Here is a 26,842-nt window from a genome sequence, read left to right as displayed (position 1 = left end):
GTCTTATTTTAAGAAATTCCCACGGCCACCCCCCTTCAGCAGCCACCACCCTGACCAGTCAGCAGCCATCGGCATGGAGGCAAGACCCTCCACCCCCAAAAAGGTTATAATTCTCTGAAGCCTCAGATGGTGGTTAACCTTATTTTTAGCAACAAAGTATTTTAAAATTAAGGCATATGCATAGTTTTTTTAGATATAATGCTATTTCACACTTAATAGACTACAGTATAGTGTAAACATAACTTTTATGTACACTGGAAAATCAAAAAATTCATGTGACTCCCTTTATTATGACATTTGCTTTATTGCGGTGGTCTGGAGCTGAACCTGCAGTTATCTTTGAGTTATGCCTGCACGTTTCATTTTTCAGGTAGCTTTTCTTCTTACGTATTTTATTTTAACATAATTGTAGATTTACTTAGTTATAAAAATTATGTGGAGATGCTGTACACTTTACCCAAGTCTCCCCCAAAGGTAACATCTTGCAAAACTGTAATATGTACAGTATCACAACCTGGATATCGACATGATGTGGTCAGGATGCAGAACATTCCGTCACCACAAGGATCGCGCACACTGACCTTTATAGTCACATTCACTTTCCTCCCACTCCATCCTCTCCTTAATCACTGGCAACCACTATTTTGTCCTCCATTTCCATTATTTTGTTATTTCAATCTCACGTATGTTATATAAATGTAATCATACAGTAGGTAACCTTTTGCAATTGGCTCTATTCGCTGAACATAATTCTCTAGAGATTCATCCAGGTTGTTACATGTGTCAATAGTTCATTCCTTTCTGTTGCTGAGTAGTATTCCATGGTATTGGGTGTGCCTCAGTTTACTCAACCATTCAACCGTTGAAGGGCATCTGGGTTGTTTTCAGGTTTTAGCTCTTACAAAGAAAGCTGCTGTAAATATTTATTTTAGGTTTTTGTGTGACTGTCATAATATTTCTCCTGGATAAACACCTAGAAGTACAGTTGCTGGGTTGCATTGTAGTTGCATGATTAGTTTAAGAAAATGCCAGATTGTTTTCCAGAGCAGCTGTACCATTTTATATTCCCACCAGGATTGTATGAGTGATCCAGTTTCTCTACATCCTTGCCAGCATTTAGTGTTGTCACTGTTTTTTATGTTAGTGATAGCTATGTAGTGATATCTCATTGTGGTTTTAGTTTATATTTCTCTGATGGCTAGTAATGTTGAATCTCTTTTCATGTGCTTATTTTTCCCTCTGGATATCCTCTTAGGTGAAATATCTCTTTGTCTTTTGTCTATTTTCTAACTGAATTTTTTTCTTTTCTTTTTCCTTTCTTTTTTTTTTTTACTATTCTGTTTTGAGTTCTAGATACTAGTCCTTTGTCAGATATGTAGTTTGCAAATATTTTTTTCTCAGTCTACAGCTTGACGTCTCATCTCTCAAAAGGGTCTTTTGCAGAGTAAAAGTCTTTAATTTTGGTGATGTCTGGGCTTGTTAATTTTTCTTTTTATGGATGGTGCTTTTGGTGTCAAGTCTAAAAACAATTCACTTAGTTCTAGATCCAGAAGACTTTCTCTTAGGATTTTTTCCTAAAAGTTTATAGTTTTGTTTTACATTTTAGTCCAGGATCTATTTGAATTAAGTTTTGTATAAGGTGTGAGACTTAGGTGGTTGTTCATTTATTTGTCTATAAATGTCCAGTTGCTCGAGCAGAAATTATTGAAAAGGCTATCTTTCCTCCACTGAATTGTGTTTTGCAGTTTTGTGTTTTTTTTGGTGTTTGTGTGGGGTGGAATGGTTATTGTCTAAAAGTTTTCTGTCTTGTTAGGCTGCCACTTTTCTGGTTCTTTGGCAACAGACCAGGCTTTTGTTTTGTTGAGGGCTTTTATTGTCTGCACCTGTTGGCATTTCTGGGTTTCTGGCTTCTTCAGCTCCAAGTCTGGGATATAAGAGGCAAAACAAAACCCAAGTAGCTCGCCATGGTGGTGTTCCTTGGGTTGCAAGGTCCCTAGCCGGTCTGCCTTCTCTCCATCTTTCAAAATGTTCTTATGTTTATTTTACATATACGTCTGGAGTTCTAGTTGTACTTAGTGGGAGGGATAGGGAAAATATGTTCATTTCATCTTCCTGGAAGCAGTGTCCACATTTTCTTTTCTTAATTATAAAAATTTTGAACATTCAGGAAAGTAGAATTGGATAATAAACACCAACATGTCTATTTCCTAGATTTAAGAGTTGTAAATGTTTCCCCATGTCTTAATCTATTTTTTTTTTAATTTATTTATTTATTTATTTTTGGCTGTGTTGGGTCTTCGTTTCTGTGCGAGGGCTTTCTCTAGTTGTGGCAAGCGGGGGCCACTCTTCATCGCGCTGCGCAGGCCTCTCACCATCGCGGCCTCTCCCGCTGCGGAGCACAGGCTCCAGACGCGCAGGCTCAGCAACTGTGGCTCACGGGCCCAGCCGCTCCGCGGCATGTGGGATCTTCCCAGGCCAGGGCCCGAACCTGCGTCTCCTGCATTAGCAGGCAGGTTCTCAACCACTGCGCCACCAGGGAAGCCCCTATTTTTTATTGTTTTAAAATAAATTTACCTCCACATATTCAGTATGCATCTCTAAAAAATAAGATTTTAAACATAAAGACAGTACTTTATATCTAATGATTTATTGCAATATCCAAATACTGTCTAATACCCAGTTCATATTCTGATTTCCCTAATTGTTCCCAAAATGTCTTACAGTTGTTTGGACAAAGTAAGACCTGATCAAGAACATGAAGTGTGTTCATATTATCTTTTAAGTCTCCTTTAATCTTGAACAGTTCCTTTCCTGCTTTTTTCTCCATGACACTGATTTGTTGAAGAAATAGTTCCAGTTGAACCCTGGAATGTCCCACTATCAATAAGATTTATCTGGTGTTTCTTTTACTGTATCTCCTGTATTTTCTGTAAACTTGAAGTTAAAATCTAAAGGCTTTATTAGATTCAAGTTTGGCGAGACTGTTTCACGGGTAATGTTATGTTAAACAGATTTTCTGAGGGACTCATACGCTTGAATCATTTATAACTTTTTTATGTGATAGAGAAGATGCCTTCTGCATCCTGTGATACATTCCTGGATGACATAGAAGATATTGTGTCACAAGAAGATTCAAAGCCCCAAGATAGGCATTTTGCGAGAAAGCACGTTATTCCAAAGGTGCGAAGGCGAAATACCCAAAAATATTTACAAGACGAAAACAGTCCACCAAGTGATAGGTAAGCTTTTCTTTTCTTTGAAATTATATTCAGTATCATACCAGGGGAGAGGCTGGCACTACTGTATATGATATACATAATGTCTCTTTTAAAAAAACCTTTGAAATTTTGAGAGGAAATATGTAGTGTTTTTTTTGTTTTGTTTTGTTTTTAATTTGAATGGTTTTAAATTTAGCAAAGTCATTGACTAAAGAAGAAAAAGATGTCAAATTGCATGTTTCTTAAAGGCAGGGCCTAGGGCAGTATTTGGCACAAAGATAGCTGCCCCCCTGCACCCTCCCCTGGCTGGATCTCTTTGCTGTTACAGTAGTTGGTGTGTAATTTTTACTCCCACATTAAAAATTTTATTGGAATTTGTGATTCTTATGAGATAGTGGTGGTTTGGGTATTTGGTTTTTCTTAGCAAATTTACAAATACTTGTGGATCATCTAAAGGCATTGGGCACAAATTATTGTGCTGTTTACACTGTTATATTAGGTCTCTAGTGAAACTCTAATACAACGTAGCCAGAAAGGAATATGCAGTTATATAGTTTTAATATGCTTATATTTGTTTACCTAGTAAATTGTTGAGAGTTTTAATACACACTTGATTATTTTGTTTGGAACAGATTCATAAGATGTATGAATTTAAAATTTGCTTATATTTTAATGAATGAAGTTTATTAAGTTTGTCCTAAACATGTCATTAAGGTAATATCTATTTAATTATTAATTATCAGGGCAATCCAAGTTGAAAGTCCTTTTATTTCCTTTGTAAAAATATTACATTTTTTAGAACTCTATTTTTATATACGGAATGCTTTGAATAGTGCTGTAGAGTGACAGATTTTCATTTTGATTCAGTTATTAATATCTGTAAGTTATAAAATAAAGATTGTAACTAGTATATAGTAGTCTTTAGATGTATTTAACTTTATTTGCCATTGCTGCTAGAACCATTTTCTGTGCTATTGTTATTTGTTTGTACCTTTCCAGGAGTTGAACTTAGTGGTAGTATTTAGTAGTACTGAATGTAAAATACAACTCAGAGAAAAGATATTTTTTATTTAGAGTCTTAGAATTCTGTGCTGTTATTTTATCTTGTATTTAGATTTTTGGTGTAACAGCAGATTATGTATTAAGTTGGTGCATTTAATGAATAGCCTGTGAATGGATTGCAGTGAGTGAGTATTTTTGCATAATGGGCCCAGAAATTACCTAGTGCTTTTTATTTAAAAAATCCCTTAATGAGACTTTTTTTAAATTCATTAACAGCACTATTCCAGGCATACAGAAAATTTGGATACGAACTTGGGGCTGTTCTCATAATAATTCAGATGGAGAATATATGGCTGGACAACTGGCTGCTTATGGATATAAAATTACAGGTAATGAGATCTGTAATGTATTTTATTGATTAAATTTTTCAGAGCTAAGATTTTTAGAGATAGCTATTCTAACTTCAGCAACTAAAGGACATTTTAGCATAACTTGATGATTTTAAGGGAAAACAAAATGATACCTAATATATGTTGTCTAGATAACTACAGTTGACCCTTGAACAGCACAGCTTTGAGCTGTGTGGGTCCACTTATCCGGGGACCTTTTTCAGTACATACACTGTTATGTTTACAATCCGTGGTTGGTTGAATCCTAGGATGTGGAACCCTCGGATATGGAGGGCTGGCTATGGCACTTGAGGATATGTGGATTTTGGTCTCTGCTGCAGGTTCTGGAACCAATCCCCTTCACATACTTAGGGATGACTCTGTGTGTGTGTGTGTGTGTGTGTATGTGTGTGTGTGTGTATAAAATATTAAAAAAAAAACCTTTATTTTGAAATAAGTTTGGACTTACAGGAAAGTAGTAAAATTGAGAGTTTGTATATGCCCTTTATCCAGGTTCCCCTAATCTTAATATCTAGCATAATTGTAGTATAATTAATAAATTGGGAAATTAGCGTTAGCGCAATACTATTATCTAAACTACAGATCTTGTTTGAATTTTGTCAGGTTTCCCTTTTACATCCTTTTTATGTTCCAGTATCCAATCTAGGATCTCACCTTATGTTTATTTGTAATGCCTCCTTAGTCTCCTCCAATCTGTGACAGTTGCTCCGTTTTTTCTCATCTTTTATGACTTTGACACTTCTGAAAGAAAATTGATTATTTTATAGAATGTGCCTCACCTTGGGTTTGTCTGATAGAGTAAGGTAATTATGATTACCTTAGATTAGAGTAAGGTAATTATGCATTTTTGGCAAGAAGAGCACAGAAGTGATATTATATCCTTCTCAGTGCATCACATCGGGCAGGGGGCTTCATGATGTTAGTACACTACCCCTTGTCTGTCAGATTTCTCCACAGTAAAGTTACTATTTTTCTCATTGTAACTAATAAATATCCTGTGTCTCCTCAACCTCTTGCCTAGTAATTTTACTATTCGATAATTTTAGTATCTGTTGGTGGATCTTGTCTGCAACAGTTATTACTGTGATATTTGCTTAGTGGTGATTTTCTATTTTCTTCTTTTCTTCCACATTTATTAATCAGAGTCTTCTGTAAGGAAGGGCTGTCCTTTCCTCCCCATTTTATTTGTTGATATCAGTATGAACTCATGGATATTTATTTTATTCTATAGGTTATAGTTCAGAGCTATCATTATTTATTTTGTTGCTTGTATTGTTCCAGCTTTGGCCATAGGACCTTGTTTAGGCTGGCTCCTGTGTCCTTCCAACATGCCCCCATTCCTTTTTGAGCACTTCCTTATTTTCTGGCACCACAAGATATTCTAGTGTTGTATTTTCCCTTCCCCAGCCTCAGAAGCAACCACTTTTCCAAGGAATCCTGACCCCTTTCATTAGGAGAATAGTGTTTAGAACCAGACCAGAGATCTGGGCACTAGTTGTGCTTATTGCTATTGTGATGTTATCAGTGCTTCGAGGTCCTCTCAGTGGACAGAGTTAGGAAATATATATGTATATGAACTGTCACATACACACATCTGTATCTGTTTCTGTTGTATGTACATTAAATGGGAACATAATTTGAATGCTTTGTGAGAGGCAGTGAATGGCCCAGTGCTTTATATGTGTTATCATGCTTAGTCCTTGTGATATAAGGACATATTAGCATCCATTCATATAGGTGAGAATGGAGAGGTTGTTTCTTACTTTAAATCACATGGGCGGTAAAGTCTGTTGCTCCAAAACATTGCTCTTGACCACTTGTCTATATCACATAGCAAATTGCCTTTGCATGTGTAGTTGGCCCGTCCTAGCTTCAAGATGGATGTGAGGGAAAGGGCAGATTGGAAAGTTATTCCTTTCATAGCATTGTTTCCTTCAGTAAGTAAATAACCGTATGTCATTAACTCTGTTTTTGATAACTCATTCTTTTTTTTTAAAATTTATTTTTATTTATTTATTTATCTATTTTTGGTTGCGTTGGGGTGTCGTTTCTGCTCATGGGCTTTCTCTAGTTGAGGTGAGCGGGGCTACTCTTCATTTTGGTACGCAGGCTTCTCATTTCGGTGGCTTCTTTTGTTGTGGAGCACGGGCTCTAGGCACGCGGGCTCCAGTAGTTGTGGCACGCGGGCTCAGTAGTTGTGGTTTGTGAGCTCTAGAGCGCAGGCTCAGTAGTTGTGGCGCATGGGCTTAGTCGCTCCGCGGCATCTGGGATCTTCCTGGACCAGGGCTCGAACCCATGTCCCATGCATTGGCAGGCGGATTCTTTTTTTTTTTTTTTTAAAGAAATTCACGTTCTTTTATTTATTTATTTATTTATTTATGACTGTGTTGAGTCTTCGTTTCTGTGCGAGGGCTTTCTCTAGTTGCGGCAAGTGGGGACCACTCTTCATCGCGGTGCGCGGGCCTCTCACCATCGCGGTCTCTCTTGTTGCGGAGCACAGGCTCCAGACGCTCAGGCTCAGTAGTTGTGGCTCATGGGCCCAGTCACTCCGCGGCATGTGGGATCCTCCCAGACCAGGGCTCGAACCCGTGTCCCCTGCATTGGCAGGCAGATTCTCAACCACTGCGCCACCAGGGAAGCCCGGCAGGCGGATTCTTAACCACTGTGCCACCAGGGAAGTCCTGATAACTCATTCTTTAGACAGCAAAATCAGTCTTAAAACAGGTAAAAACACTCAATCTGCTTTTAGAATTACTTCTCTGTGTTCATTAGTAATTTTTGTATAATTTAGCCTGTACTTACCTTAATACATTCTGATGGTGCAGTTTGAAAATTAAGAAAATAGCCTTTAAGGTAACTTCCTAAATATTAAAAAAATTCAGGGGCTTCCCTGGTGGCACAGTGGTTAAGAATCCACCTGCCAATGCAGGGGACACGGGTTCGAGCCCTGGTCCGGGAGGATCCCACGTGCCGCGGAGCAACTGAGCCCGCAAGCCACAACTACTGAGCCCGTGTGCCACAACTACTGAAGCCTGCATGCCTAGAGCCCGTGCTCCGCAACAAGAGAAGCCACCACAATGAGAAGCCCGCGCACCGCAACAAAGAGTGGCCCCCGCTCACTGCAACTAGAGAAGGCCCACGTGCAGCAACGAAGACCCAACGCAGCCAAAAATAAAAAAAAAAAAAAAAAAAAAAATACAGAGCTTGACTTATCCTAGGTGATATTTAATATCTAACACATGTTAATTCATTTTAGCCTATTAGCAGGTTTTTAGTCTCATAACAGTACTCTTCTATGTAAAATAAGTCTTGATGTGTTTATACAAGAATATTAAACTTTGTTATGCAAACCTAATTTTCGTTTCATATTTGGGAATAGTAAAAAGGGAAATTGGTTCCTTAATCACTTGAATGTGAAATTTATTTTTCTTATTAATGTAGTTTATTTCTTTTATATGCCTGTATTACTTATATGTATTCGTATTAATTTTACATACTGTTGATTTTACCCACTTCAGAAATTTATCAGTTTTAATTCTAGTCTGGCTTGAATGCAGTAGACTATAGGACCACTTTCTTACTTGTCTAGAAGCCATAGGCCCAGAAAATATAAACATTAGCTTCCTTAAAATATTTAATAAGGAAATCTCTACAGATCTTTCATTTAGGTTAGATATATGAATGATTTCTGGATACCTATGCCAGTGGTCTCTTTTGTTATTGTGGAATAATGAGAGTTTATAAAAATTATTATTGCTTAATAGTTTATAATATTTCATTAGTCACATGTAGACCAAAAATATTTTCGTTTAACTCTGTAATTGATAAAATGAGATCTATAATAGATTATGTATAATGTACACAGAGGTTACTGAAAACAGTATACAGAGAAATTCAGAAATCTCAGTTACCAATGGTAGATATTTTTACTATTTGGGGAAGAAAGAGAGATTAGGTATATACTTGAAATTGCTACTTCTAACTGTGTGAATCTAGGAATATAATTACTCCATAGTAAGACCTCACAGAGGCTCAGAGAAATAAATGCTTGTTCGCTGCCTCTTTCAAATCCTTTTTATTTTGAGGAAAAGGGTGGTTTATAACTTATAAGATAATGCCTGCTTGCTTCTCATTTCAAAGAATGAAACCTGCTGAGGAAAAATGATGTCATTCTCTAAAACTCAGATACCTGTTTGCATGATAGAATTAAATCAGTATTATGGAAAGCAGTTAAACTGTCCTTGTAGGTACAGTGGCTTTTTACAGAAGTATGATTTGAACACATACATTTCATGAGTGTGTTCTTCAAGTGAGCAATTTTTATAGACTGACCCCCTACCCCCCAAATAATGCTGCTTTGGTTGTTGTTTTTGGATTATTTCTTTTGATTGTTGGTAAATTATTTTCATTGTCCTCATTGGTGGCAGATCTTTATATCTTGAGAATATATTTAGTGTTTGAATGGTCACAGGTCGTTTGAGGCCAAATCTGATGAACGAGTATTGTGGTATGATACTTATATGTTGGGACTCTTCATTACTGTGACATAAAATAGGACACATGCTGATTTTTCTGATCTCTACATTCTAGTTTTCTTTTTCTTCTTTAAATAGAGCATGGAAACATTTAGTTTTTTGTTTATCTCGTCTTTTCATCTCAACAGGAATCTCCTCTTGTGATAGGAAGCACAAAACTATGTTTCAACCATCAGCCTACTAAGTGGCACTAGTTTTGATTCTGTACTAAATTGTGTGTTATCCATACAAATTAAGTAGTGTTAATTTTGTTCTTGTTGTTTAAATCCTGAGCAATGTTTTCCTTATGTTTGAGAGTGAACTTGCATGGTTGATTAGATTCTTCACCTTTTACAGAGATAAAGAGAAAATCTAATTCACTCTTGTGAATTCTAAAATACTTTGGCTCCAGTTCCTGACTTTTTTAGCCTGGTATTATGTCAAAGTGAATGTCCACTCATAGTTAATAGCTTGCATGATAATCAAATTATTTTGATAAAAGTTTTAAGCTCAATTTTCTCACTGGTAGATGCGGGGAAACTTCATCTTTTTTTATCGTCTTTCTCTGGGAACTTGCGATCATTTTTCATCCTGTTCCACTTTTGGCCTGACCTTTTCAGGTCACTTAAACTTCTTGTTTGCATTTCTTGTAGCGTGTAAGTGGTAGTACTTCAGCTCACATATAGTTGCAGTAATTTTTGTGAATAAATGCTCTGGAGTGCTCAGTTGTATTAAGATGACCAGTCTTTTCAAAATTGCTGGCATTCTGATACTGAACAACTTAAAAATATTTTTTAGTTTTAATATTTTAGAATTTTTTTTTCTAGGCCTTACTAATATTTTATACGGTCAGTGTTTAATTCAACACATCCACATATTTTTCACTGTCTTTACTCTTCATTCCATCTTGCACCTCAGACCTTTATCTGGAATCTTTCTGCCTAAAGTACACCCTTCAAAATATTTTAGAATTTTTATGAGTGACAAATTTACAGAGACAAACAGATTTTCATAAACTTCACTTTTGCTTAATTGCTTAATGATTCATATTGCCCTTTGAGATTTTGTAAAACTTTTTTTTGATAATTCATTTAGAAATAGCCTGTGTTTAAACTTTATTGTTTAAGAAAATGGGCAGATGAGTAATTACCATGAAAGCTTCACTTAAAAATCTATTTTTTTTGCATTGTTGTCTCTGATTTTGAGGAAAAAACCTTTTTTCAGATGTTGACACTGGAACATGTAAAATAATGTTGGCTCTTTTTTTGGCTGTTAAAATTCTAGTTGGTTTGGATTAAAGACATGATGTATTTTTAGCTCTTGGACAATAGGTGGCAGTATTACATTACATGATCACTGCATCTATGCCATTAATATGAAAAGTGAATTTTGTGTTACAAATAGTCTTCTAATAAAATTATTAGAAGTCATTAAATTAGTTAACACTTTATTTTATTCTGACTTATTGCTTTTTAAACTTTTTAGTAGTACTTATATAAGAATCAGACAAATTGACCTTTTCAGAGGCAGCATGATCCAGCTCAGATACCAGCCCACCATATGTATGCTGGAGACCACATGTGAAATTATTCGTTCATTGCTTACTGCTTGACATCATCGTTGCTCTGTTGCCCTGACTGTGCTTGTTCTAGAATGTGGTCATTGTCCTTTTGCCCAGAAGAGCATGCTGAAGTGGGAGTTTTTGAATCTGAGGACAGACATTTGATACCTTTACCATTACATTGCTTTCACACTTAACTAAAAACTAACCTTCACATAAGGTGCATCTTGAGTAATCCCCAAATCTGTGAACATATATTAAGGTTAAAGAGGTTTAATATTAAAAGAGAATGGAGTAAATTACAGCACTTTAAAATTTCCCACTCATTCCCACTTTACCAGCATCAAACACATGTTTGATGGTTAATTCAAGATGATTTGAATGTCCAGGCATTTGCAGAGACTTCCCTTTTGGTTATTTCTTCATTGTAGCTTGGTGATTCTTAAATTTAACAGTTTCTAAGAGTTCTTGTACTGTGTTACATACACAAATTCGTGTATGTCTTATTTATGGGTGATTTAAGGGCTTTTTGTGTATGCGTGTGTGTTGTGACTATACCTTTGATCACCTAATCTGATCATTAGCTGTAACTGCTTGTACAGCTGTATCTCCACTTGCCCTGCCGCCATTCAGCTTACTTCCTCTGCTTAGAGATGGAGAGGCTGGTACCTCAGCTACTTCCTGTCTTAGGGTAATTTATCTTTTTTTTACATGTTCTCTCCCATGGTGTGTGAGTTCCTTCTGTCTTAATCATCTTTACCTTTGGCATCTCAGAGACACTGTTGCTTAGTGATTAAGAGCAGACTGTAGCCAGCTGTTAATATTGAGCCAGACTGTAAAGCCAGCTACTGCCATGTATTAGCTTTATGACTTTGGGCAAATGACAATACCTCTGTGCTTCAGTATCCTTATTTATTTAATGAAGATGACTACAGAAGTCCTTTCTAAAGATTAAATATTAGTATGTACAAACGTGTTCAATGTGTGTCTGGTATTATCATCATCATCAAACTCAGTACCTGTCACACGATAGGAATTCAGGTGTTTTTTGTGTGTGCATTAGTGAACAAGTAAAAACAATGTTTTGACAATAATGTATTGAAGTAGTTTTATCCTTTCTTTATAGCAGAATAAAAACTAAAGTATACTCTAAAGTTTAAGTAAATGTGGTATGTGGTATGTGTGTGAGTCCCTTGAGTTCTTCAGTAGAATCCTATTTAGTGGCTGTCAAGTGCAGTCTTCATGGTCCTGACATGTCTCAGATAAGATCCTCGTACTGTCACTTTACCTGACATGGACACTACAAATTATATTGAATCAGAAATCTAATTTAATCCATTCTTATTAAATTGGAAGCAGTAATTGCTTTCAATTTAATGGGATTGAATTCAGTATTAGAAGTTTTGATATTCCTTCAAACATAATAAAATTTGGTTATATATATATTTCCATGTATTTGTGTGTATGCCTGTGCATTTGCAGAGAGAGAAGTGATCTTGGAGCATTGCTTGTATTCAGGTGAGTTATTTGCAGCGATTGGTAAGGGGGCATAGTACGGGGTGGCAACGAGAGTGGCACTTACTCCTTCTTTTTTCCCTTTCTGCCCAGGGAGAAAAGCAGGGAGAATTAAAAGTAAGGGCTTTCAAAGTGGGATTTCCATCCATTCACAAATAGGGGAGGGAAATCAGGAGTCTCTAGAGAAGATCCAGAATGTTGTTTACTCTTGAGGGGGGCGCATCCAGCGCTCCCAGTGAGGAAAAAAGAGCTGTGGGGTGAAAGGGAATCCTTTAAAAATGTATGCTTAGCATGTTTATATTCAGTCTTTCCCACTGAATCATTTTTAGAAATGGCTAGGTTTACCAATTTTTATGTCTTATACTGTGCTTTTTCTTGAATATGTCATGAACAAGATGTGAGGCTAATTAATGAACATTTCTGAGTTAATGTCTAATTATTGCATTTGATCGTGGAGTTCTGTTTCACAGAAGATGTAGTACTTCTGTCCCATCCCTGTGGCTCGCTCTTTGCTTTTACTCTTTCAGTGTTTTCAGTAACCATTTTAGCTACCATCTTATCAGCTGTTGTCTTCTTTCTTTCTTTTTTTTTTTTCTTTTAGTTTTATTGATCTTTGCTATTGTTTTCTTTGTTTCTATTTCATTTATTTCTGCTCTGATGTTTATGATTTCTTTCCTTCTGCTAACTTTGGGTTTTGTTTGTTCTTCTTTCTCTAGTTTCTTTAGGTGTAAGGTTAGATTGTTTACTTGAGATTTTTCTTGTTTCTTTAGGTAGGCTTGTATAGCTATAAACTTCCCTCTTAGAACTGCTTTTGCTGCATCCCATAGGTTTTGGGTCGTCGTGTTTTCATTGTCATTTGTCTCTAGGTATTTTTTTATTTCCTCTTTTATTTCTTCAGTGATCTCTTGGTTATTTAGTAACGTATTGTTTAGCCTCCATGTGTTTGTCTTTTTTACGTTTTTTCCCCTGTAATTCATTTCTAATCTCATAGCGTTGTGGTCAGAAAAGATGCTTGATATAATTTCAATTTTCTTAAATTTACTGAGGCTTGATTTGTGACCCAAGATGTGATCTATCCTGGAGAATGTTCCGTGCGCACTTGAGAAGAACGTGTAATCTGCTGTTTTTGGATGGAATGTCCTATATATATCAATTAAATCTATCTGGTCTATTGTGTCATTTAAAGCTTCTGTTTCCTTATTTATTTTCATTTTGGATGATCTGTCCATTGGTGTAAGTGAGGTGTTAAAGTCCCCCACTATTATTGTGTTACTGTCGATTTCCTCTTTTATAGCTGTTAGCAGTTGCGTTATGTATTGAGGTGCTCCTGTGTTGGGTGCATATATATTTATAATTGTTATATTTTCTTCTTGGATTGATCCCTGGATCATTATGTAGTGTCCTTCCTTGTCTCTTGTAACATTCTTTATTTTAAAGTCTATTTTATCTGATATGAGTATAGCTACTCCAGCTTTCTTTTGATTTCCATTTGCATGGAATATCTTTTTCCATCCCCTCACTTTCAGTCTGTATGTGTCCCTAGGTCTAAAGTGGGTCTCTTGTAGACAGCATATATATGGGTCTTGTTTTTGTATCCATTCAGCCAGTCTGTGTCTTTTGGTTGGGGCATTTAATCCATTCACGTTTAAGGTAATTATCGATATGTATGTTCCTATGACCATTTTCTTAATTGTTATGGGTTTGTTTTTGTAGGTCCTTTTCTTCTCTTGTGATTCCCACTTAGAGAAGTTCCTTTAGCATTTGTTGTAGAGCTGGTTTGGTGGTGCTGAATTCTCTTAGCTTTTGCTTGTCTGTAGAGCTTTTGATTTCTCCATCAAATCTAAATGAGATCCTTGCCAGGTAGAGTAATCTTGGTTGTAGGTTCTTCCCTTTCATCACTTTAAGTATATCATGCCACTCCCTCCTGGCTTGTAGAGTTTCTGCTGAGAAATCAGCTGTTAACCTTATGGGAGTTCCCTTGTATGTTATTTGTCGTTTTTCCCTTGCTGCTTTCAATAATTTTTCTTTGTCTTTAATTTTTGCCATTTTGATTACTATGTGTCTCGGCGTGTTTCTCCTTGGGTTTATTCTGTATGGGACTCTCTGCGCTTCCTGGACTTGGGTGGCTATTTCCTTTCCCATGTTAGGGAAGTTTTCGTCTATAATCTCTTCAAATATTTTCTCTGGTCCTTTCTCTCTCTCTTCTCCTTCTGGGACCCCTATAATGCGAATGTTGTTGCGTTTAATGTTGTCCCAGAGGTCTCTTAGGCTGTCTTCATTTCTTTTCATTCTTTTTTCTTTAGTCTGTTCCGCAGCAGTGAATTCCACCATTCTGTCTTCCAGGTCACTTATCCGTTCTTCTGCCTCAGTTATTCTGCTATTGATTCCTTCTAGTGTAGTTTTCATTTCAGTTATTGTATTGGTCATCTCTGTTTGTTTGTTCTTTAATTCTTCTAGGTCTTTGTTAATCATTTCTTGCATCTTCTCGATCTTTGCTTCCATTCTTTTTCTGAGGTCCTGGATCATCTTCACTATCATTATTCTGAATTCTTTTTCTGCAAGGTTGCCTATCTCCACTTCATTTAGTTGTTTTTCTGGGGTTTTTTCTTGTTCCTTCATCTGGTACATAGCCCTCTGCCTTTTCATCTTCTCTATCTTTCTGTAACTGTGGTTTTTGGTCCACAGGCTGCAGGATTGTAGTTTTTCTTGCTTCTGCTGTCTGCCCTCTCTTTCTTTCTTTTTAATTGAGTGGCACTGTGCAGTAATTCAGGATGGGTTCATTACCTATTAACTGATTTTGAAGTCTGCTCCATGAAGAACTACTCGATGACTGCACTTTGAGTAAAATTCATAGTAACAAATGAATCAAAGATAAAAGATCAGTGAGAATATTTTCTTTTTTCCATGTGAGAGCTGAATTATTAGCTAGCTTACAAAAATAAGGGAGCTGTGAGGGTGTTCTAGAATAACTATGTTATGGTCTCATAAAAACTATTCAGGAAATCAGTGAAAGAGGTAAAAGTAGAAGACATTGAAAATGCTATACAGACATCTAAATACGAGATCAAATTAAGGCAAAGAAGCTTTAGGGGGAATGTTTGAAGCTTATCATTTCCATCTCATTTGTAGCAGCTTTTTATCTGTGTCTTAGGTAAGTTGCAAATCACGTGCAAGCCATAAACAAGGGCTGTTTTTTTCCTGAGGAAAAAAATGAGAGAAGGCTTTGCAGTTTTCAGTGAAGGTTTTTTCTTTTGGCACAGAGGTAGGAAGAATACTGTATTAGATGAAGAGTTTTTGTGTTCGTGAAATGTAAACAGCTGTGAGAGTGTAGTCAGCGTTTGTATGTTCTTCATGTAGTAATTTAAGCATAAATATGTTTTCCTTGCAAGTATATACAAAAAACATTGTACAAATAAAATTTTGCAAAATCTTATTGAAGAATTAATGTTGAAATTTAAAAACTAGCAATTTCAAGATACTGATGACTCACCCATTCTTAACTGAGGGATATTTTTGAGTCAGGCATTAACATTTTCTGAGCCTCAGTTTTCTTTGAAATGAAATGGTGCTCTGCCAACCTCATGAAATTGAAAACATATAAACATGAGGTAATATTTTAGTTTTTGAAATATTTATGTTTTAAAATAAATAACTCATTTATTACACCTTAATATTATTAAATTGTAAACTGATGTTTTTGTAATTTCTTGCTTTGCTCTCTTTCATCACATTTAAAGATATTTTTGTACAATTTAGAAGCTCAATTCCTAAATGTACCAAAAGGTGGCACTGTTTACGTATATATAATATTTTGCTTTTTGATGAAAAAATGTGTTGCATGTTTTATCTGCAAATGTATTAAATTGAGGTTATATTTTTTAACATAAAATTTTCTGTTTTGTAAATGGATTTTTAATTCATGTAAGGTTTACTAGGACCAGGTTACTTTTCTTTTGGAAATGGTTTGGAAATTTAGATATTTGACAATCATGGTGTAGACATAGACTCCTGTATAATCCAATATAATTAATGGTAAAACCTTGTATTAATGTGACAAGCTAATGTTTCATGGAAAAACATAGTTGCTTTTGTATAGCAAAAACCATTAATTTTTTTAAGCCTCTAAAAACTATCCAGTGATTAAAACATAACAGCCATAAATAAATGATTTGTGTGGCTTTTAGGTCATACCACATAGGTTTATCCATTCTGGAATGTTACTTTATGGTAAAAGTACCTTTGAAAATTTAGAAAAATCTTTCATTGCTTGAATTTCCTACCGGCAGTAGTGAGATGAAAGGAGAATCTAGGTTCTATGAATAGCTTCTCTAGGTGAAGAATGCAAAAATTAGATAATATGAATTTGACTTGAAGTGAGGATTATTTATATAAAGGATGTGGTGCATACATTTCCCATACAGTTAGGTGAAAACCTCCCTGATTGTTTATTCATGGAGCATATTACATCCAATGTAGTTTATGACCCCAGAAGATAATACAATTAGTATATTTTTATGTCCAATAAAAGCTATCTGTAGTTGTTTTTTAATATAAACAGAATTTGTCAATGATTTTTACTGGATGTAGAACAGCACAAAATGCTTCTGTTACTAATATAAAATGCTTGACTCTTGTTTTGGGTGTAAGATTAAAAAAATCTAAGATAATTTCAGGTGTGCTTCCACTGTTTCCTTTATTTAAAAGCAGAAAATGTTTGAAGTCAACATAACTTGTACATTTCAGTTTTTGTTATTTTTTTCTGAAGTATCTCTTTTTAAGGTACTAATCCTTAGAAATAAAGAGTTAACATCTTCCTCCATTAAAAACTCATCCTTATAACTCTGAAGTGACTGTCTCAGTTACTAAATGTATGTAGTTTGGGGGAAGTGAAGACACAATTGGCAGTTAGAGGGGTTCTTTTATGTTCATGAGAGTGTATGTGCTTATATTTAAATGTTCACTCTTATTGCTGCTTTTGTTGATGTTAGTAATAATGATACATATGTGATTTGTCTGAATTGTTTAAAAATGCATAATTAAAGGAGGATTTGATTATTCAGCAACTGTTTCAGTAGCTGAAGACTATCATTTAGACATTTTCTTCCAATATTTGACAATTGTTCAGTGAGCTATGAATAGTATGAAAAATTGTAGGAAAGCATTGTAACACTACAATACTTCAGAGCCCATACTCTTAGGATATTCTTATTGTAGAGATTAATGGAGTGTTTTAATTATTTAGCAAGAAACAGATCTGTTTTTTAACCTAGTCTTTTTCTAGATGTAAAATTCTAGGGATTTGCTAAATAACAAAGATTATTTTCCTAAATAACAAAGATTGTTTTCCTAAATGACTTTGTGTTTAGGGATTTTTGTAAGGAAATTAGAAAGTACAAAAATGCACTCAGAATAACTTTTTTAGAAAGCATGAAACTGAGAAAGACAGCTAAGTGTCCCCAACATGCTTTCAGCAGGTCCCCACCCCCTGCTCCCCCCCAGGCTCCCCATAATGGCACATGTGCTTCTCAGGGTAGGACCTGAAGCAGTAAAATGCGATATTATACAAGCAATATTTTTTTCCTAAAATACTTGTGATTAAAAGAAATCCAATCAATCAGCATTATATATTTGTAAAAAAAATAGATCTATCATGCAGATTTTGTCTGGCTCCTTTAGATGCCTTATAATAATGTGCTAATTTATGCTGATGATCTTACCTTATGACCCTTCTGTGTGGCCTAGATATGTTAATATGTTATAGCTTTTTAATTTTAGTCATCTGTGTTGGTTGAATATGCTTGTTAGTCCACAGTACCACTCACCAGTCTATGTCAAGGACTGGAAAAGAACAAGAAAAATTTATCTCAGAATCAGTTTCTTTAAGCATGCATTAGTAATGGAGGAAATTACAAAATAGACATAATTTATTTTTATTCTTTCTATAAAAAGTATACTCGGAGGGTTTTTTTTCCTTCTAATATTTAGCCCTTTATCTGAAAGCGTAATGTCCCTTTAGCTTAGCCTTGAGATTGTTGTCCCCCATTTTTGGTTCTCATCTTGATCTAAAAGACACTGATCAACTCAAATGCTTGAAAAACGTGGGGTAATTTTTAAATTAGCATACTTGGCATAACTGCGTAAGTATTTCTCAAACCTCTCTGAGCCTGTGATTCCTTGTCTCTAAAATGGGTTACAGGGTTGTTGTGAAAATTAATAAATGGTTGATAAACGTTAGCTATTATTATATTAAGTATTAATAAAGAAAAGTCACCATTATGTATGTTTTAAATTTGAGTCTCTGAAATGAACGGTAACTTAATGAAATTTAATTTAAATATGTGTTTTATTTATTTTAATCTATTTAAATGTCTTTTAGTTTTATGTATTTCTGTCTTGCACATCTTTTTCTGATGGTGACTGTTAATTAGGAAATGAGAATGGGATATTGAAGTTATGTATAATAGATGGCTTCCGGGGGGGAACCAGTGAGGCAGAAAGGAGTGATTTCATAGAAGGAATAAGGGATTAGAAGTTGGAAGATTGGAGGTCTTGCTTTAAAGGTGACATGGATTGATTATTAGTGAACTTACTTATCTCTTTTTTGGCTTCTTTTCTCCTTTTTTAAAAAAATGTATTTTATATTGGACTAGAGTTGATTTACAATGTTGTGTTAGTTTCACATGTACAGCAAAGTGATTCCGTTATACATATACATAAATCTTTTTTTTGACTTTTTAATTCTTGCCTGTGAAATAACCCATTTTGACTGTTGCAGAAATATGAGGGTTGGGTGGGCAGGTCATGTTTTTTCACCTTTCTCTCACTCTGGAAGAGGTACAGCTCTAGGTTAAGAAATATCAGGTGTGAAATCCTTCTCCAGCATTTCTCATTCCATTCCTCCTTATCCCATCTCCCCCAGCACACCTCCAAAGCAGGCTTTTCCTTAACACACTATTACGACCAAGATTATCTTTATCTCTGCTTGTAGCACTCATTAGGCTCTACTGGAATTATTTGTTTACATAACTTTCTCTCCTGTAAGACTGAACTTGAGTACAGGGAGAGCCTTTTTTTCTTGTATTCTTAGTACCTATTACCATATTTGGCCTGTAATAAGCACTTGGTTCGTGTTCATTGAATGAATTTATATCGATGTTCATGTCATTCATGAGAAACAGGTAAAATTTACTGAGTGATTCCATGGAGTACAGAGGTGGTTTCTCATTTGTGTTGCCTCTACTATTAGGTGTAAACCACCGATGATTTCTTACCACCTGAGAGAATTAAATTTAGCATTTTTCTAGGTCAAGTAGTCTTTTATAAGTTTTTGAGACCCTTTTATGAGCCTGACCATAGCAAGTGGCCTTGTCGGTGCTTTACAAATGTTGTGATTCGTGGGCACCTTAAGTATAGATTTCCTGCTTAAAGTGACTGAACAGAATAGGCACATTGTTCTTTGTTAGTTTCCTCAATTGGTTCTTGTAATTTTCCTGTTTCTACTGGTGATACCTTAAGGCATCTGGCCCGTGCTGAGTATTTCTTCCTGACTCATCATTCCTTCTGCCACCTGCCAAAGAAATGCTTTTACTTTGGTCAAGAACATTTGGAGTGAGTTAGATTTCATTATGGGGTAGGTCATGGACCACCTGATAAGTCTAAACATGTCATACTAATTAGCATTGACTGGCTGCCACTAGAATGCTTAATTCTGGTGTTCTGCTTTTTAAACCTACAGGTGTTATGGAGGATGGAAAAATCCTTTATCTGAATATGAAACTGGGCACCAAATTTGAAGACTTTTCCCCCACTCCCAGTATGATTTTACTTTGTGAGAAGCTCCAGTAGACTGTATTATGTTTAGTTTTATATAATCTTTCAGGATTGTTAGAATTTTTTCCTTAGGTATATTTAAGTCACCGCTTTTTAAGATAATTTAGAAAAGAGGAATTGAGGGTTGGCAATTAAAAAGGAAGAAAAATGGCTCATAGATCGTATGTAGAGGTTTTAACCTTTCATCCTGGAAGAGAGGGATACTTTGGGGCACTAGTGCTTATCATCTTGTATCTGAGAGCTGGGCGGCAGTTGAGATCTGTGCTGGAAGGTCCCCGGGACCCCCCCAAAATAGGAATCCTTTGCAGTAAGAAAGGAATCTATTGGACTTACAAATGTTTGGACACATTCTTAGAATGCATTTTATCTGCTGCAAGCCAAAAGACGTTTACTCACATTTGAATGAAACTGTAGAAGGGAAATCCTGAATTTTCTCGAAAGCAGGGGAAGTTAGAGAACCTTAAAAGCGCAGTGTCCATCCTTATGAACTGAAAGAGTAAAATGTCACTTATTGTCCTTTTCTTTTAGTGCAATGTCTTTATTAGACTGTAGTAAATTTTAGAGATATTGATAGGGGCTTCCATGGGTTCTTTTTCTACCTTTGGTCTCCCTGTCCTATCTTCCAATTAGATCTTAGATTCCCTCAAATATATTCTCCTGCTGTGGAAATCTTTAGAAATATTAGCCCCTTGATTGGGGAGGGACTACTTTCCACCTATATTTCTCGAAAGGGAAACGTACATAAATGTCTAGAAAGAGTTGTGTTGAGCTTAAAGAATAAGTACTACAGGTGGGAGAAAGAACAAGAAAAACTCAACGTTAAAGCAGCATCTGTTTAGTTAGACTCTGGGCAAAGCTGACCAACTTGCCTTGTGATCTTAGCCAAGCCATTTAGTCCTTCAGTTTACTTATATCTCAAATGAGTGAGTTGCACTCCAGTGTTCTCTGGTTCTGTATAAATTCATTCATTCATTAGATACTCATCGGGTGCCTGTGGTGCTGTGTGTTCATCAGTGAGCAAGGCAGATACGGTCTCATCCTTGTAAGAAGGCTTCTGTTTCCCCTGTCTCTGCTGACCTGTCTTTTCCCCATTCTTCCCTTATCTAGTAATTGGGTGGATAATGAGGAAATGAAGCAATTTGAAATGATTAATTACAAATTTGGGGACCCTGTCTGCTTATTTATGTACAGAATGGATCAGTATTTTTTTGGGAAAAAAGAACAACTTGTAAAGACGATAGTTTATATACGTTAAAAAGGTTATTAAAATGAAGAAGTGAGTTATCTGTTAGTGGAAATAATTGGGTGTCTTAGGAGTGAGAGAAGTGAAAGAGAATGATCTTGTTTAAGTTTAGGTGTGCCAGGTATAAATGGAAAAGATTTATCCCTGACGTTGGAAAGTAATTTAAGAAAAAGTATTTGAGCTTTTTGGGTGTAGTTACGCTGTTGTATATGTTGAAGGTCAGATGTAATTTTTTTGGGTGGCGGGGGTGGGGGGAATCTCTTTGTTTTGAGTCAGCTCTAGTGTCTTGAGCTTTATGCCTTTAGTCTGGAGAACTGAAATTTATTGTCTCACAGAAGGGGAAAATAATTTGAATAGAGTTAATTGAAATGAAAGGAGTAAATTTTTCTTTTTTAAGATTTAATCTTATTTCTGGCTGCATTGGGTCTTCATTGCTGCACGTGGGCTTTCTCTAGTTGCGGCGAGCGGGGGCTACTCTTCATTGTGGTGCGTGGGCTTCTCATTGCGGTGGCTTCTCTTGTTGCGGAGCACGGGCTCTAGGCGCGCGGGCTTCAGTAGTTGTGGCTCGTGGGCTCTAGAGCGCAGGCTCAGTAGTTGTGGCCACAGGCTTAGTTGCTCCGCGTCATGTGGGATCTTCCTGGACCGGGGCTCGAACCCGTGTCCCTTGCATTGGCAGGCGGATTCTTATCCACTGCGCCACCAGGGAAGTCTCGAAAGGAGTAAATTTCTACTTAATTAAGAAATACACTGAGACATCCAAAATGAAGAAAACTCCCATATTTGGCTTCTGGATCTAAAATGATACTCTAGTCTGTGTAGGTTGGTTCAAGAGCATTTAACTCTGTTGGAGGCAGCCAGGTTAGCTTTGTGGAATTTAAAACTCTGACTTTTCCCTAAATACTGACGAAAGCAACTAAATTTATTGGTTATTAGGGAGCGAGAGTAAGTTCAATTTTCTCCAGACTTATGACAATTAGAGGTTGGTTCTAGCATATCTAATGCTTCAGTTTCAAGGCTACCTCTATTTGAGAGCTGTTTTGGGGAGATAACCTTGTAACACATACATTTTAATGAGTACATTACTTTTACCACCTGCTGAAGTTGACTTGGAGTGACTACTGACCTGAAGTGAATGCCTGTGTTCAATATTAATACGGCATGTCTGGATCCAGACAGCAATCTTTCATTTTGACATGCACATAGTCAAAGTAAATTAATGTTTAAAACCCGAACACTTTAAGTTCAGTCAGTGTGTGCATTCCATAATAATCCTTCAGTAGCAGTTTACATAGAAATGCTGCGTGCTTTCTTATACTTTATTTATCATACATACAGGTCCACATTATAGTATTCGTAACAAGATTTATCCATTGCTATTTTTGTGACTCACTTGTCTTGTGGTGGCTAAAGAAATTAATTATTTTAGGATTTAGTCTTTGCATGTTTTAAATAAAATTACACTGTTTTATATATTCATGCCTGGCAAGACCGTAGCCTAATTTCAGTTATCTTATTTTTAGATTTTTTTTTTTATTAACCTAGTTCCTTCCTTTATTTCTGCTCAAATCACACATTTTTGAAAGTATAGTAATTTTTAATAAACTAGGCCTGGAAATAATGCATATTTATGACTTTATGTATCAAGGATATTGCTGGAGGATTTTTATTTTCTTCCTTACGTGCCATTTTCTAACCTTGCTTTTATTGGTTAAAAAAACATTCATGGCAGATGTAGTAATGGGAAAATTATATTAACATTTAAGTATTAAATTAGCCTGTAGCCAGAGTCTCCTACTAATATGATGACATTTAGTGAGTTCAGGATTTTAAGGACCACGCTGCACAACTCACTGTTGCACATTTCCTGTTTGCCTTTTTTGAAAAGTATGTGAGACCTGCCTTTTCAGATTGAAAATTTCCATTGTGGAATCCAATGTTGTTATTATTTTACCTTGCTTGTCAGTGTTTGTTATTTATGTATTAAGAATATGTGTATAGTGACCATAATGAGAATAATATGTGATTGGCGCCGTCTGCAAACAAGACAGTTTTCATAACACTTTTACAGCTTAATTTCAAAGAAAAATCTCAAGTTATATTTATTAGCAAACATATTTCAGCTAGGGAGTTTTTCATCCTCCAAAAAGATGGCAGATGGAAGTGAACCTAATATGTGTTAAAAGAAAATACGCTGCATTTATTTTAAATTTTATCTCTTACATCAGCATGATGCTTTTTATTTAGTCTTAGAGGTATAATAAATGCCATACTTTTGCTGTAAAAGTCAAAATTAGATTTCTTCTATGTCCGACAGAATTAATTTTCTGTTCAGAAATAAATAAAATATTTGGTTTAGGGCATAGACCATCAAATAACAACTGTTAGATTACACTTCATACAGTTTTAGTGTCCTGGATCTTGAATATTCCTACATCAGAAAACTATGTGCTTTACCCATGGTACAGTGGGTTTAGATTGGATTTGGAAGCATTGTACAGAGAACACCTATTGTTTCCCTTGAATGATGTATGCCCTACAGACGTGACCTTTGTGACCCACCGCTCTTGCAGTGGTCATGGATTTGCACTGATTTGAGCACAGTCTTTCACTGGGTCCTGTTTTCAGTTCTCACGTGTGATGGCTGGCTGGCAGAATTAAACATCTGCCTTGTGGCTGCAGAAGGCAGTGTGACTGGCTGGTTCAAATTTACAACACTGGCTTGTTGAGTGTTATGCTGTCACTACCTGAATTAACTAGCTGTGGATAAAGTGTCTGTGAACATGCTCGTTTTTTGTCCTGCTGCATGGGGAATTTTTGTCCTGTAAATTTTCGTAAGAGGTTATATGAGTTTGGATTAACTGGAAAGTCAGCATTTTAGCACCACCTCTCTCCCAGGGACTTTGTTAGTGATTTCTACAAAAAGAGACTGTGTAAGAGATTACATGATCAGGCCTATTATTCCTGATCTGATTTTAATTTGCTTACCTTTATAATTTTTCTACAAAAAAGAAAAAACCAGCCATATTCTACCTCTAGAAGGTTAAGGAGTTTAGCTAGAACGTATGCATGTGTAGGTTTTTATGGAGTCTTAGACATCTGTACAAACACACTATAGAGTAAGTGCATTTTTTTGAAGCAATAAGATCTCTCAGTAAGTAAGATGTATGGAGGCCCCAGAGGTCTTGGACTATTTTGTTTGAAGCTACCCCTATACCTCCATAGATAGATGACAAGGCAGACATTTTCTTTGGTGAAAAGTAGTTCCCAGCCAACTCTGATATCCACTTCTTGCAGCGTTATGGACTTACTTCAGAGGGCTGGCTACTGAGAGCAAAATATGTGCATGATTACATATAATCAAGGTTAATTTTTATCAAGGGTCACCATGTTTTTGCTATGGTCTGACAGTCATGACCTACATTACAAGAGCCCTGTGGGTCTGTCTGGTGTATTTTTGCTTGATGTCTGGGTAGTTTATTTCAGATGCTTGTCAGTTTCATTATATATTATCATTTGGGGCTTTTGCTGGATTTTCAGGTATACCGTAAAAACAGTGCTCTTTGCAATTAGATTGTCATGAGGGAGCTTCTGTTTTATGGTGTGTAAACACTCTTTAATCTTGAAGGATGAGTAATTTGGGGGACACTTTCCATTTGTTTTTGTGTTATATTCACTTGGTACATTATTTTGAAGTAGAATAAACTTTAGTTCTACAACTAAGATTCCAGATTTGGTTCAGTTAATTCATTCTTTAGCTCTTCTTGGGGAAAATATTTTGGAGTTTTCAATTCAAATGCATTTTCTTTGCTTAAGAAAAATCCAGATGAGTAGTTTATTTCACAGCCAGCAACTAAGTGAGATTTATAAGTCAGAAATTTACAAATTTCTTCCTCTTTTGCCAGTACAAAGGGAATGATAGACATTGTTTTTAAAAAATGTGATTTAGGACATTTTGGTAACTCAAAGACAAAACTTAATGGCTGTTAAAGCTGGGTATTTGGTTTTGTAGTTTGAAATCATATTTAATTTTGGCCATATCTATCTTAGTAGTTTAAAGGATAAACAGTTCAAACAGTAAGAAAAAAGCAGTTTGTGTTTTGTCAGTTTTCAACTTTAGATATCAGTAAATCATTGCTGTAGCCTTCTTTATCTTTTGTTTGCACAAAAAACCTGTTAGAATTATGTCTGGGGGGACCATCTGGTGTGGTTCCCAGTCTTGTCAGTGTGATAAGGGATAAGCTGTATAAACAGGGGCACCAAAAAAAAAAAAAAAAAAAAAAAAAAGAAATGAAAAAGAAAAAAGCAGGCTGCTTCTAGGAAGGGAAAAGTATGGTGTGGGTTTAATTTTATAATGTACCCACAGAAAGTCATAGGATTTTGCTCATAGTCTATCAAGATTGAGGGTGTAATGTATTTATTTAGAAACCACTGGTCCTTGTTATTTGAATGGTTTATCTTCACATTAATATTATATCTTCCTTTTTGATTACAGGGTTCCTATTTTGGAGGTCAGGCTTTTATAAGTTCTTTGAAAATATTTCAGTATAACTCTTGACATTGCAGTGTTTTCCAGACTGTCTGTTCAGTTTTTGGATTTTTTTTCCTAGCCATTAATTTTTTTCTCTGAGTTGAATCCTCAGAAATCATCCTATTCCTTTTTCATTTGCAATGAGGTCATGGTGCTTCATAAGGAACAAGCCAGTCATTTCCATGGCAACACATTATATCAAAACATTGCAAACCTGTCTTGCCCCTTACCTTTAAACTCTCAAGTGTAGGAAGAAGGAGGTGTGTAAGCAGTGGCATTATTCTTATAGCATATTGGATTACAGGAGGGTTGGCAGAAGGAGAGGAAAGTCAATTAGAAAAAATTAATCTCAAAAGTACCTTAAATTCACTTAGTTATACATATGTGGGGTGTGTGTGTGTGTTATGATGGACTTTATTTTGAATTAAACAGTTTTTGTTTTTTTTTAAACTAGGGCTTTGCTTTTTTTTTTAATTATTAATTTATTTTTATTTTTGTCTGTGTTGGGTCTTCGTTTCTGTGCGAGGGCTTTCTCTAGCTGTGGCAAGTGGGGGCCACTCTTCATCGCGGTGCGCGGGCCTCTCACTATCGTGGCCTCTCTTGTTGTGGAGCACAGGCTCCAGACGCGCAGGCTCAGTAATTGTGGCTCACGGGCCTAGTTGCTCCGCGGCATGTGGGATCTTCCCAGACCAGGGCTCGAACCCGTGTCCCCTGCATTGGCAGGCAGAGTCTCAACCACTGCGTCACCAGGGAAGCCCAAACAGTTTTTTTAGGATGGAAAAATGAAGATTCCAAATAACTGATTTGAAGACTGATCATTTAGTGTTTATGAGAACAGTAAAAGAAGAAGTAACTGAGTTATATTATCCATGTAAACATATTACACAGTCACTCCAGTCAGGAAAAGTCTACCTTTGCTTAAAGGCTCTAGCACATTCCCATCAGTCATTTTGGCTTAAGGCAGTATTATTTCAGCATGAGAGTGGTACCTTGAACTTCAAAGTGAGTTCTAGAATTTTGT

General features: G+C 36.0%; 1 protein-coding gene across 4 annotated transcripts in view; it reads left to right on the top strand.

The window, feature by feature from the left end:
• Window positions 1-26,842, top strand: part of CDKAL1 (CDK5 regulatory subunit associated protein 1 like 1) — a 669,276-nt gene that overhangs the window by 10,590 nt on the left and 631,844 nt on the right. For 2 of the 4 annotated variants that reach the window (XM_007197148.2, XM_057555486.1), the window contains exons 3-4: window positions 3,065-3,239; window positions 4,497-4,609. In XM_007197148.2, coding sequence (XP_007197210.2) covers window positions 3,065-3,239; window positions 4,497-4,609 — 288 coding nt within the window. Of the gene's footprint in view, window positions 1-3,064; window positions 3,240-4,496; window positions 4,610-26,842 lie in introns of those variants that run through there. The other 2 variants (XM_057555487.1, XM_057555488.1) reach the window with 2 other exon arrangements.

Source organism: Balaenoptera acutorostrata, chromosome 10, assembly GCF_949987535.1.
Source record: "Balaenoptera acutorostrata chromosome 10, mBalAcu1.1, whole genome shotgun sequence".
NCBI classification, from domain to species: Eukaryota; Metazoa; Chordata; class Mammalia; order Artiodactyla; family Balaenopteridae; genus Balaenoptera; species Balaenoptera acutorostrata.
The sequence above is the reverse complement of the archived record's forward strand: the minus strand, read 5'-3'. Positions and strand labels throughout refer to the sequence as shown.